The 14,616-nt window shown below is 33.6% G+C and overlaps 1 protein-coding gene across 1 annotated transcript in view; it reads left to right on the top strand.

Moving 5' to 3' along the window:
* Positions 1 to 11,082, top strand: part of LOC115890956 (glycogen phosphorylase) — a 28,554-nt gene extending 17,472 nt beyond the window's left edge. The window contains exons 7-10 of the mRNA XM_030911322.1: positions 1,216 to 1,738; positions 2,744 to 2,993; positions 6,465 to 6,667; positions 10,558 to 11,082. Of these exons, the coding sequence (XP_030767182.1) occupies positions 1,216 to 1,738; positions 2,744 to 2,993; positions 6,465 to 6,667; positions 10,558 to 10,728 (1,147 nt within the window). The 3' untranslated portion in view covers positions 10,729 to 11,082. The remainder of the gene's footprint in view (positions 1 to 1,215; positions 1,739 to 2,743; positions 2,994 to 6,464; positions 6,668 to 10,557) is intronic.
* The last annotated feature ends 3,534 nt before the right edge of the window (positions 11,083 to 14,616 follow it).

Below are 14,616 nucleotides of genomic sequence, written 5' to 3'. Positions count from 1 at the left end.
CCGCATGTTACAATTTCAAATAAACCATATGTGCGAAAAAGTCAAAAGTTGACATATGATATATCGTTCTATTCAGAGTGTCATTCTCTATCGAATAGAGTAAAAAATACCGAGGGTGCCATTTAAAAATCAAAAGTTGTAGTCATTTCCGGTGAAACAGGAAATGATCAATAACAATTGAATACGTCAATTAATCCTAATTTATGTCAGGTACATACCAAATCTCGTTTTTTTTTATTTCAAAAAATAAAAAAGTTATAGGGCTGAGCCATTTTTGAGACGCACCCGATATATGACCACTAGATAAACATTTCTCTAATAAAGAGACTACCATCAATAATTAACTATCACGAGGATCGACTTCACATTTCACATAAGACGATTAATAAAAATAAGTCCATATGATGCGGTCTTTTATTTGTGACACTATACAGGGTGGTCCGAACTGTATTCCGGAAACGTCGGCAGCATATTCTGCTGATAAAAATAAGCAAAAAAGTTCGTAGAAAAGTATGTCCAAAAATGCTTTGTTTCGGAGATACAGGGTGTAGAAGTTTCATTTTTATTTCGACTTTTTCCAAATAATTTCCGAAGTAACGTCAATATTTGGATGAAAATTGGTGTCTGGGAGTTTTTTGACATGAGACATTTGATTTTGATGTCAATATGACTCATACTTGTAGAGGGTGCCATCTATACATTTTTATCTGGTTTGAAGAGTAATAACTTTTCGTTCGTACCTGTATAAAATTAATCAGTAAAAAATATACATTTACAACGTCTCTTGGTAAAAATCGCTACTAGGTAGTAATGGTTTTCAAGATATTTGGAATCGAAATTATCAATACCGGTCATCATTGACTTAAATTAAACATGTTGACTAAATAGTTATGAGACTGATATCATAAATTTGAAATATTTTTCTGCCGAAAGTTCAACAGAAACTGTTTTATCATCATTTTTTCGAAGAAAAATAAAAAGTTCCCAAATTTATAAAAAAGTTTTAGTTCCAAATATTGACGTTACTTCCGAAATTATTTCGAAAAAATCTGGAAATAAAAATGGAATTTCTACACCCTGTATCTCCGAAACTAAACATTTTAGGACATACATTCATAAGAACTTTTTTACTTATTTTTATCTGCAGAATATACTGCCGAAATTTCCGGAATACGGTTCGGACCACCCTGTATATCAAGAATTATTATTTTCTAGGTTTAAAAACTTCTACGAACTCTCGCCCGAAAAATTCCAAAACAAAACGAACGGAATCACGCCCAGAAGGTGGCTGTTGCTGTGCAACCCCGGCCTGAGCGACTTGATCTCGGAGAAAATCGGCGAAAAATGGATAGTCCACCTGGACGAACTGCAAAAACTCAAGGCCTACGCCAAAGAGCCCGCCTTCCAAAGAGCCGTTATGAAAGTCAAGCAAGAGAACAAGCTGAGACTGGCCCAAATCCTCGAAAGGGAGTACGGCGTCAAAGTGAACCCGGCCTCGATGTTCGACATTCACGTTAAACGTATTCACGAGTACAAACGGCAGTTGTTGAACGTTCTCCACATTATCACCCTGTACAACAGGATCAAGAAGAATCCTTCGGCGAAGTTCGCGCCTAGGACTGTGATGATCGGGGGTAAAGCTGCTCCTGGGTATTATACAGCGAAAAAGATCATTAAGTTGATTAACTATGTGGCTAATGTTGTGAATAATGATCCCATAGTTGGAGACAAATTGAAGGTATATTTTTGTTCTTCTACTTAAAATTAGATAGGGGTGGGGGTAAATTTCACTTTTCCGTGCTTTTTTTTAGCCGACTATACCAATAGGTATGGTAGGCTATTAAGATCGGCAAAAAAAAAGTTTTTAATTTCACTCAAAATGAGTTATTTGGGTCATAAATGACCTAAATACAAAATATTTTCATGGTGTCTGTCTGTCTGTCCGTCTGTAACACGATAACTCAAAAACCGCTAAACCGATTTTAACCAAACTTGGCACAAAAATACTATGGCACCCGAGAATCTGGCCATTAATTTTTGGTGGGGGTGGGGGATTGGTAAGGGGGTATGGGAGGGGGTTAAAAATTTTAAAAAATCGTAACTCCAAAATTACAGTAGCTAGCGAAACGCGGTTTTCAATTTAAGATTAGGAGTAATATTTGCAACAAAAAACTAAAAGAACTGCCTACCAACTTTTTATTAACATATTTTAGTATGGGCGGCTATAGCCCTTTTATGTGTAGTTAGTTTGAGATGGGTAGATTAAATGATACTTTAACAGCGAGGATAGGTTAAAAACTTTATTTCTTCTCGCACCTTTTTAATTGCTTCCATTTTTGAAAATTTTTGTATTCCTTTTCATAAGTTATTCGGGATTTAAATGGAAGTGGTTTGGATATGGCGTTTGTCGCCTCAGCCTGAATATCTGTTGGTAATTTACTTACTTCGTTTTGAACCATTTCTGGCTCCAATTCAATCAGCAATCGACACGAAAGGGAATTAAAAAATATTGACTCAAAACTGCCAACTAAAGAGACAGCTTTATTTATTTGTCAAATTGCATAGAAACCAACGCCAACCCAGCACAATATTTTTTCTACTCGTAATAAATTCCTTGAAATAATAATTTCTGGATATTTTTTAAAACGTAACTCGCTAACAATAGTTTTATACACGACGATAAAATTGCATTATCGTCTCCCGAAATTAATTCACAATTATATTTAATTCTACCTCAATTTAGGTGATTTTCCTCGAAAACTACCGAGTAACGTTGGCTGAAAAAATCATTCCCGCTGCGGACTTGAGCGAGCAAATTTCCACGGCGGGTACAGAAGCTTCTGGAACTGGTAACATGAAGTTCCAACTGAATGGAGCTCTAACCATTGGTACACTGGACGGTGCCAATGTGGAAATGGCTGAGGAGATGGGCAGGGAAAATATCTTCATCTTCGGAATGACAGTTGAAGAAGTTGAAGCCCTTAAACAAAAAGGTAAAGAAAAAGTCTAGTCTTAGTAGAAGCATAGATAAATGATACAAGTTTAGATTGGAAAGTGCCCATAAGGACAATGTAAATACTATTTGGCGCTATTCTTGCAACGGTCGCGACCCAAAGCTTGAGAAAATTTCGGAGCGGCTCGGCTTTTTCCGGAATTATGTCGCCAATTATTATTTATTCAAATTTATTATCATTTTCTTTTAATTTTATAAATAAAATACAGTGTGTTGCATACAAGAAACTTTATTTTATATAAGGACATGTCTAAAATACCTATGAAACATTGGAAACCGACTTTATGCCACGATCCACGATGGTTTTTGCAGTTCATAGTTCACAGCACAGCTTTTAAAGATGTTAATGCCACTTTTTCACAATTATCACGGGTTTGAGTAAATAAAACTTAATTAAACTCACAAGGTAGCAATAATTACTTTGAAAATGGACGTTTTAAACACTTCGTAATTTTTTCAATGAGAGCGGTTTAGGTTTTGAAACATTTTATAACTTTTGAAGATTCTGACTTTGACAAGAGAATATTTTTGTTTTTGTTTGCGGTTGTTCATAGCAACGACTATAGCAACGCCAGATCGCGTACAACGGTCGCAACCTTTGAATAAGAAGACTAAGGAAGGAGCATATCAAAAATCTTAGGTACACCGCGATGGGCCTCAAATATGTCCGACTTAAATTCCGGTTTATCAGTGTCGTTCTAATTTTATTTAAAAAATGTAAAACTATGATGTAGGGTAGACGTGGGGTAGACTCAATAATTTGTTGTTTTATTTTACGTTGTGAATAAATGTTGGTAGTTATAAAAATTGTTATAAAAATATATAATTCTAATAAAAATAGATAAGTTATAACTTTGAGTTATAATAAGTATTTATTAACACAAACATCCGATACGCTACTGAAGCAGGTAAGTCAAATTAACGTATCTAAATTCTTTGACATCTAATCTTTGACAAGTAATAAATAAAAACTGAAATGCAAGAAAAATATATAATTTAGTTAATTTAAGTGAATTTCATAAATGATCGGTTTACTACACGTATGTATATTATATAGTCACTTACTAGCGAAAAGTTGTTCCATTATTTCACTCAATTTTTGCCGAGATCTACCGCACGCTACACAACCAACTATTTTAGAGTCTTTTTCGATAAATCGCGATAGTGTCACTGTTAATTTAAGTTCTGCCACAATTTCCATCTAGATTTACTACCTTTATACAACTATCAGTAGTAGAATAAATAATAAATAACATAAAATAAGCTCCGTATAGACTGACAAATCCACAAAATTTCAAATCAAATTCAAATGTGTCAAATGAATCGTCAAACAGAACTGTCAAGGATCCCCACCCTAGAGTGCTTTTTCCGCCCACCATGCATGAATACATGGATAGCATTATGCTCCTTCCTTAGTCTTCTTATTCAAAGTCGCAACCCAAAATTTTGACGGGCATTCTAATCTAAATTTAGAAGTATTGCAACAGTTTTTTGGTACTATACAGGGTGCGTTTACTACGATGTTCTCTATGGGTATCTCGGACACTACTGGAGATAGAGAGTCGGTTAAATAGGGAAAGAATTGCAGTTTTGTGGGGTCATAAATATGCACCTTTCAGATTTTTGAAAAAGTTCATGGTTTACTAGATATTTCGAAAAAAACAAATTTCGGCTATTTTAAAAATTGTCTCTAATTCCATTATAAGCTATTTTAGACAAAAAGTTTTCAGATAAAAGTTGTAGATAATCACATCCTTAATTTAAACATCCGTTTTTTTCTAAAGCCTGGCATTTTTGACATATGACACAAACATATGTTTTTTTAAATAGAAACCATAGTTGGCCATGACTTCATAAAAAGCGCCTTTTTTTAAGCTTTTCAGCGATACGAGCTATAATATGTTTTCTTCGAAAAATTACTGAGTTATAGCCAATTCTTATCATTTTTAAACAATTTCACTTAGCCATGGAAACAAGTTTAATCGTTTTTGCTCTCATAAATGTGAAGCTGTTACATCCAAACTTTGTAAATTAAAATAAAAAAAAATGTAAATACGAATTTTTCAAATGAAGGAAAGCGTGTAGATACTCGTGCATCAATAGAGTGGTTCCAACATGACTTTCATTATGACACACCACCCCCCACCCTTCATAATGAAAGAAATGTTAAAAATTATTTATATCATAATTATACAAACGCAGGGATAGGAAGAGGTGGACTAATTGCATGGGCCTCCTCGATCACGTGACCTATCCATTTTAGATTTTTTAAGCGGTATAGTTAACAATAAGGTTTACAAAAAAACTTATGAATTAAGAGAGGCACTTGAAGTGGCGGTACGAGAAAAGTTTAATTAAGTCGACCGGTTCTTCTGTGAGAATAGGTAGTAATTCAGTTTTAAAAAGATGCTACTCAAAACAATGGCGGATTTTTTGAACCTTTTCTAAAATAACTTAAAGTGTATGTAGTGATATTAATTTTTTAAGTTTTAGTTTGTGTAATGTAAATTGTAAAGAACCGTATAGTAATATATTCTGACTTTTTATAAGTTATAAATCATAACAGAATAAGAATACCATGCAATCTAAGTGAAATTAGTCAAGAAAGATAAGAATTGGCTATAACTAAATTTAACTTTTCTAACATGTCTTGAAAACCGTTCTCTAAAAAACGTAACATTCACCGGTCAACGTATCCTCGAAAATGTATGGTCAAGAAAAGTTGAACCACAGGTTGAACCAATCATCCTACACACTTTTCTTCATTTGAAAAATTCATATTTACAATATTTTTGTTTATTTTAATTTATAGTTTGTATGTGACAGCTTCACATTTCTGAGAGCAACGGCCATTGAACTTGTTTCCATGGCTAAGTAAAATTGTTTAAAAATAATAAGAATTGGCTATAACTCAGTAATTTTTCGAAGAAAAGATATTATAGCTTATATCACTAAAAAGCTTAAAAATGGCGCTTTTTATGAAGTCATGGCCAACTATGGTTTCCATTGAAAAAAACCTATGTTTGTGTCGTATGTCAAAAATGACAGGAGGACACAGTCTCATTAAGGATGTGGTTATCTACAACTTTTATCTGAAAACTTTTTGTCTAAAATAGCTTATAATGGAAATAGGGACAATTTTTAAAATAGCCGAAATTTGTTTTTTCAAAATATCTAGTAAGCCATGAAGTTTTTCAAAAATCTGATAGGCGCATATTTATGACCCCACAAAACTGCAATTCTTTTCCCATTTAACCGACTGTCTATCTCCAGTAGTTTCCGAGATACCCATAGAGAACATCGTAGGAAACTCACACTGTATTATTAATACTAGACATTTTTTCTATAACAAACAGATGATTAAAAGTTATACTTAATTGTAATCATCTCCTGTTTGCTGTTTGTTTTTATTTCAACAATAAAATGTCTAAAATAAATTGATTATTTCCAGGTTACAACGCTTATGATTATTATAATTCTAATCCTGAACTGAAGCAAGTGGTGGACCAAATCCAGAATGGCTTCTTCAGTCCAAATAATTCAGATGAATTCAAAGATCTAGCCGACATTCTGTTGAAGTACGACCGATTTTATTTGCTGGCCGATTATGCCGCTTATATTAAGAAACAAGAGGAAGTCAGTACAACCTATCAGGTAAATTACTATACAAATTCTAGTCTGTTTCCAAAATCACATTGATACAAACATTACTTTGTTTGTTCGAAAATGTGTTTTTCAATTTTCAACATAATCTCCCAAATGTTTCCTCCTTTTGAATCCTTCAAAATAATGTATTTTGCATTTAGAAACACAGTAGGTGTCTGTCAATAGTCAATATACAGTAGGGTGGGCCGAAAATTTGAATTTTGGAAATTTGCTTTGGAATAGTGCGGAAAAGTTGCGTCTTGTTATTCCAATAAAAATGTTTATTACCGGTTTTTCAATTGTAGTGCGTCTTCTACCCCCTACCAGAACTTAAAAATTTCCAAAATTTTGAAAAATTTGTTTACGAAATTTTGATTTGGAATAGGGCGCAAAATTTTTTTATCTGATTCCAACAAAAATATTTATTTCCTGTTTTATTATTACATTACGTCTTCTGCCCCCTACCGGACCGGAAACACACCGGAAACTTTAAGAGAAAATAATAATTCATTTCTTTTATGGAAAAAGGTGTATTCTCTACGTTATAATTTGTACCTTTTAAATTATTAGCCTAAAAATTAGGAAGAACAAATAAGAAACCTCATTATTTAAGGTAATAAAAAAATTATAACAATAAATTTTCCAATCCATCCCTCTTTTTGGAACCAATTACTGATAACGAAGCTGACAATCTTTCCACCGTTTGGGTGTGACAAGGATAATGTGGAAACTCAAAATTTTTGTTCTGTACTTCTTTTATTATTTCTTTTAATTCTTCAACTTCTACGTTACGAAGTAGAGGGGGCGAAGTTATTGTGATGTTTTGCCAGTCTATTAAATTGGTATAATCATCTGCATCCAGATTTAGTTGCGGTATTATAAATGGACGAATTTCTCCTGGATCTTCCCTTTTCTTCGCATTTAAAATACGGCGCATTGCCAGCTCTCTAATGTAGTGGCGGGGGTCACTTATCATACATATTAACATGTTTTCCGGGTGTGCAAAAAAGGCATTGCGTTGTATGACTGGATCTACAATTGCTCGCAAATCATCCCTTAAATATCGTGTTAGTTGAATGGTTTGCCAAACATGTTTTGCACCATTTTCACAAGATGGGTTCGATTTAATTATAAACCACATCGGCGCATAAACTCTCAATATAAAAGTTGTCAAATCTTTTAAATTTGAGTTGGGCTTTTCGGTGGCAATATACAGCCGTAATAGGCCGTTTGCCAAAGTAAGCCATCGGGAATGACTGATTTTTCCTGGATTTTGGTTCGCTAAATCTGCAGAACATTGTCCAGAGGATATTTCACGGCAAATTTTGTACAGATATCTCTGATCCGTACTTAAGTCACAAACATCTAGTTCGGGTAATTTACAGTCAATTACTTCAAATTGAATAACTGGTAAATTTTCACATTGAACTAACAACTTACCCAGTGGCCCTGCAAACGCCTTGTGGTCGGTTGTTCGGCCATCAATATGCTGAAAAAGATGTCGTAATGGTAATTCATTTCCATGAAGCTGGCAGATAAATCGTCGAAAAGGACGTCCTAGCTTCACTTCAAGTAGAGAAATAACCTCGTTTTTTGATCCTGTGTTGACTACTGTTCCATCACACCCCACTGCTAGTATGCCTGACAATTCATGGTCATTTTCTTGTAAGAAGTCAACTATACTTCGAACTAGGTCTTTTGCTGATCCTGAAGAAGGCGTTGTATGGCCTAGAAACACTGAGCCTGGCTCTTGTACCACAATAATATGTTCTTCAACCAAGGTTTTTCTATGAGATCTCTCATCTTTTTTTTTCAATAATCAAAGTTTTGTCTTTCCGACCGTCAAAGTAAATTGCATTTATCGGTTCATATTTTAGGGAACCTTCAAGTTTATTTCTAACATTTTCTCTAGCTCTTCTTAACTTATTTTTGTCTATTACTTGTACTGAACTGTCTTTTGTTACAATTCCAACATCTTGTAAAACAGCGGTAGCTACCGCTGCTGCAGATCTGTCTGATAATCCATATCTGTCACATACTTCAGCAAGTGTAGGTAGTTGAAGTGTATTTTTAGTAGTTTGCATTTTAGTTATGGTGTGTTGAGAAGTAGAAGGTATTTGATAACCTGTATCGAAGTTAGAGAAGGAGGAAGCTGGCATATTAGTCAATATCGTCGAAGAAGTCTTTAACCGTTTTCAGGGCAAAAACTGTTGTATATTTTTTCCCTTTTCTGCATTTGTGTAATTCTACTGGCCCTATTTATAAGTTTTTTTGTCTCCTGTGCATCGATACCTCTTATGGCCATTTTTCTGGAAGTTCTCTGATCCACAAGAAAGGGGCGTTCTTTTGACGGTATCTGTAAAAATATTCTTCTGTTAGATAAGAAAAATGGTTAAACGAAACAAAAACATACCTTTTTTTCTTTGCTACAAGAACATTCCTCAAAGTTTTCACACTTACAGGCACTTATATCGAAAAGTTTTTTGTTACCTGTTTTAAAATTTTCAAGTACTAAAACATAGTTGTGATTCCTTTTAACTTTCGGGTACCACAAAAGCTTGACGTAAATATCATGATGCATTTTTATGAGTTGCAAAACACGTTTACGTGTCACTGTAGGGATTGACGCTTTCTCCCATAAACTTAGGATCTTATCAGCCAGAATGTTTGAAATTTCTGAAACTGTTGGTTCTTTTCCACAATTGGCAGGTTTTAAGCTATACCTTATCCATAAAAAGCACTTAAAACATCTTCTTGTGTAGGAAGAATGTTATCATTTAAATCTGCCGGTGATCCAACCAAAGGACACATGATGTCTTGTCTTGTATAACAGGACTTTGAGAAACTCATTACTTGATTATTTATAAATAACGAACACTAACAAATCACGAAACCACGAAACAAATACACGCCGCTATCATGTTTGTCTAACAACAGTTTGACACAAAGTCAGGGTCGTATTTAGGCCAGAAGTTTTCGTATATTTTAAAATGTTATGATTTAATAAGAGTAGGAGGCAGAAGGCGTAATGTAATAAAAAAACGGTAAATACATATTTTGTTAGGAATAATAAATGAAAAATTTTGAGAGATATTCCAAATCAGAATTCCAAAATTTGATTTTCAAAATTTTCGGAAATTTTCTGGTAGGGGGCAGAAGACGTATTACTATTGAAAAACTCATAATAAACATTTTTATTGGAATAACAAAAGGCAACTTTTCCGCACTATTCCAAATCAAATATCCAAAATTTAAATAAAAAAAAAGGCTTTTTCGACCCACCCTAATATACAGGGTGGTCAGAACTGTATTCCGAAAACTTCGGCAGCATATTCTGCAGATAAAAATATGTAAAAAAGTTCATATAAATGTATGTCCTAAAATGCTTAGTTTCGGAGATACAGGGTGTAGAAGTTTCATTTTTATTTCAATTTTTTCCAAATAATTTCTGAAGTGATGTCAATATTTGTATGAAAATTAGTATCTGGAAGTTTTTTGACGTGAGAAATTTGATTTTGATTATTTGTAGGGGACGCCACTTTGATTTTGTTGTCAATATGTTTCCTACTTGTAGAGGGCGCCATCTACATATTTTTTAACTGGTTTGAAGAGTAATAACTTTTTGTTCATACCTGTATAAAACTACTGAGTGAAAAAATGTACATTTTCGTGATTTTCTACGTAAAAAATGTCTCTTGGTAAAAATCGATACGAGCAACCGTTCTCAAGATATTATTATTTAGAATGGAAATAGTCAATACATGTCATTATTGACTAAAAATAAACATGTTGAGCAGATAGTTATTTGACTGAAATGAGAAATTTGGGAACTTGGGAACTGATTCGTACGGGTTCGTACGAACTAATTTTGGTAATATTCCTTCATAATTTCATTTCAGGATCAATCTAAATGGCTGGAGATGGCCATCAACAACATTGCCACGTCCGGCAAATTCTCCAGTGACCGTACCATCATTGAATATGGCCGAGAAATTTGGGGCGTGGAACCTAGCTACGAACAGCTACCCGACCCCTCAGTACCTAGAGAACTAGCTTTAAAAGACAATTAAACTTCCAACTTAAGTTAAAGACATCTAAATCAATAACGAAATAAGATCTTCGCTTCTTGGAATCTTAAAAGTGATATAATTTTGATAGATTGGGCATAATTTTTTATAAACACGCTGCCTCCTTTATATTATGGTGTCATCGAATGAAAATCGCGTCATAGTAGGCATAGAAATTACATTAAAGTTACTATTTAACACAGCTAAAATGATATTTCTATGTCCGTTGTGACGTTATACTTATTTGATCGATATTTGTAGATAAATATAACAAATTATAAAATTATTTTTCAAAGTTCGCACATATTGTATAAACGCATATAGAAATATTTATAGTATAAAGTTATTTTGTTCATTTATTAATGCATATTAATTAAAGCATCTCTCTTTCTCTCTCTTAGGGCGTTTACACACACGCCGGCAAAATCGGTGCCGGTGCCGGACCTGAAGTCGATTGCAATATAAATAAATTAGCTCTTTCACATATACTCCGATCCGGTAAAATAGTCGGGGACCGGCAAATACAATAGAATTAAATACAACTGTCGTAACGGGTGCATTTTGCCGGTGTGTGTGCAAGCGCTCTTATATAGTTAAAATTTTTACAATATATTTTTATCTAGTAACGTATCCTTTGTAAGGACATTATGTTCATTGTTAGTGTGTTCATTTTGATTTTTAACAGTATAAACACTGTGTTGTTGATTGTTGAACGTATATGAATTCTATCTAAAAATATGTGTTGGTTTGATGTTAAATTAATAGTTATAAAGACGAAGAAATATACGAAATAAAGATATAACAGAAGCCTTTAATTTTAAAGATCTAACTATTACTATTAAAATAGTTTTTTTGTATATTGATTAAGGCACTGCGATATAGAATGTATTTATAAAAATACTCACTAGTTTTCGATGCATGTTTGTTATAGATTTAAAAATTAAATAAAAATATAGAATACCTATTATAAAATAATGTGTTTTAATGTTTTACAGATTATTTAAATTATTTTATTCAAAATGGCTACCATGACGTCTCATCGGTCTTTAATGTATGACCTGTGTGTATGACTAAAATATTTTAATGATACAACATTAACTTTTATGTTTTTGGGCAATTCTATTACACGTAGATATACAGGGTGTTTTAAACATGTGCAAATATGTTTCGGGGTGGTATATTTCGGCTCCAGAATACGCCTATGAGAATTTTGCATTTTTCGATAAACAAATTAATTGGCTTTTTTTAAATTTGTAGTTGAAAACATTATTTAATATCTTGATAATATGGCAACACAGGTAGTTTGAATCAAGAAGAACAAACACCAAAAAAAAATCCAGTGGTGCTCAAAATTTAAGGAAAATAGTAGTGATGGGATAACTCGAGCGAAAATTCGCTCGAGTACTCCATTTTTGAAATAATCGACATCGCTCGATTATGAACGAGCGATGCAAGTGACGAATACCAAGCGACGAACGCAAGCGATCCTAGAATGAAATAAATTGAAATCCGATTTTAATGTGACATATTCGATAAAAAGCCGAGCGAATTTTCTACATACATTGCAGGTATAGTAAACGCCACGAATGTTTGGGAGTGATTCATCGCTTGATGAAGTTAGAATAGACACGCGCGCTATCATTTTTGCATTAAAAACGTAATTTTTTACCGCAGACGTAGGTTTTTAAAGGCCCGGTCTATTCATCTGCCTGCGCTCCTCCTTCTTATTCTAAAATGTTAGCGTGATTGACAAAGACGATACTATATCGCGTTTCTTTGATTGATTCGTTTTTGTGCGTCAGTCCATTGGAGTGCTTGCAGTGCGACCAATGGGGCATTCCATTTTATATTTATAACCAAATATATGTTTTGACAAGACTTTGACAGTTAAAACAACAAATTACAACAGATTATATATTGATCATTATATGACTTGAAACACCACGGCACTGGAATTAAGTTTTATGTGACCTTGATCAGATTAGTTCACATGGTAGCGACCGATGAATCACTCCCAAACATTCGTGGCGTTTACTTTAGCAAATTTATACGACGCCGTATATACCGGGTGCGTCTCAAAAGTGGCTCACCCCTATTACTTTTTTATTTTTTTAGATAAAAAATGAGATTTGGTATGTTAGTATATGACATAAATTAGGATTGATTGACTTATTCAATTGTTTTCTGACACTTCCTGTTTCACCGGAAATGACTACAATTTTTGATTTTTAAATGGCACTCTCGGTATTTTTTTACTTTTTTCGATAGAAAATGACATTCTAAATAGAATGACGTATTATTTGTCAACTTTTGACATATTCGCTTAAAAACAAATTGTATTTTAAATTTCAATCTAGAGTGCCATGGCTGTGTTAAAAACACTAATTTTTAATCAAGGAGCCTTGGAAAAATAGATTTGATCGTCTAATGTTTTTAGTGTCTTGCCCTGGCCGGTTAAAACATGCTCAAATCGTATTTTTGATCATATCTCAATTTTTTTCAAATAGCACGAGGGTGGCTCATTAGCATATTTCGAAAAAGATTTTTTTTGCGAATAATTTGATACCACACACTTTGTACTTCGAGTCAATGAGTCGAGCCGCATGTTATATGTGTCGTTATGAACCGCATGGTACAATTTCAAATAAACCATGTACGAAAATTTTTAAAGCCTTCCATAGCGAAAATGTCAAAAGTTTACATGTGATATGTCATTATATTCAGAGTGTCATTTTCTACCGAGTAAAGTAAAAAAACACCGAGGATGCGATTTAAAAATCCGGTGAAACCGGAAGTGACCGAAAACAATTGAATATGTCAATCAATCCTAATTTATGTCATATACTAACATACCAAATCTCGTTGTTTTATCTGAAAAAATATAAAAGGTATAGGGGGTGAGCCACTTTTGAAACGCACCCGGTATATTTATCCGTTGCGTATATGAGAGACAAAATTTTACGACCTACATCAACAATGCTTCGAAATAAACTAAATCAGGCGATCAAGTAAATCGCTCGCCGCTTACTACTTGCCGTTCATTACCGAAAGAATATGTGCCCTGCACACGCAGCTTACTGCTTGGCGTTAACAAGTACTTACAACATGCGACGGACAAAAACCGTATTTTTACAGTACTGTCCGTTCTGTAGCTACGGGGTATCCGTGAGAGGGGAAACGATATTCTCTCGATGTTTTTCGTAAAAAAATAGACGACGCTTTCCATCAATAAAAATTCAACAAATTTGCAAGTAGCCAATAAAATGAGTGGGCGGAGCGATTTGCGGTGACGCACTCGTCAAATCGACGAAATATATTGCTGTTTATTTAAATGTTTTTTGTCCGCATTCCTTTCATAGACACAGATCCAGCAGATGTACTGTAAATACGAGTGATATTTCGCTCGACTGATCACTCGGTTATTGCAATCGCTTGATACTCGAGTACTCGATTATTGAAATTAATAAAAAAATAATTAATAAATTAATGGGTTTTTCCAATCACATAGTATATTGTTTTATTAGGAGTAAAAATTACACTTTTTGTGGCGAGGTTGTACGTTTGACGTACACAAAAAGGCGAGGCACAAAAAGTCATTTTTACTCTGAACAGAACATGCTATTTTTTTTCAAACGTTACAAATATTTTTTTTTTCAAACGTCACAAAAGTATAATTTTTGCGACGGGATTGACAAGATAAAAAAGTAATTTTAACGCCTAGGCATTAAAGGAAAGCACATTTACGCTAAAAGCACAAAAGTATGATAATATATTATTAAACTGAGATAAGGTGTCAAATTCAACGAGCGTAACCATAGTTTCTCGATATATAATTACTTACAAAGTATTACTTTTAAATCTTTTTATATTATTTAAAAAGTTTAAAATTGT

This window comes from Sitophilus oryzae, unplaced genomic scaffold (genome assembly GCF_002938485.1).
Source record: "Sitophilus oryzae breed Bouriz unplaced genomic scaffold, Soryzae_2.0 scaffold_942_pilon_pilon, whole genome shotgun sequence".
Classification (NCBI taxonomy): Eukaryota; Metazoa; Arthropoda; class Insecta; order Coleoptera; family Curculionidae; genus Sitophilus; species Sitophilus oryzae.
The sequence above is the reverse complement of the archived record's forward strand: the minus strand, read 5'-3'. Positions and strand labels throughout refer to the sequence as shown.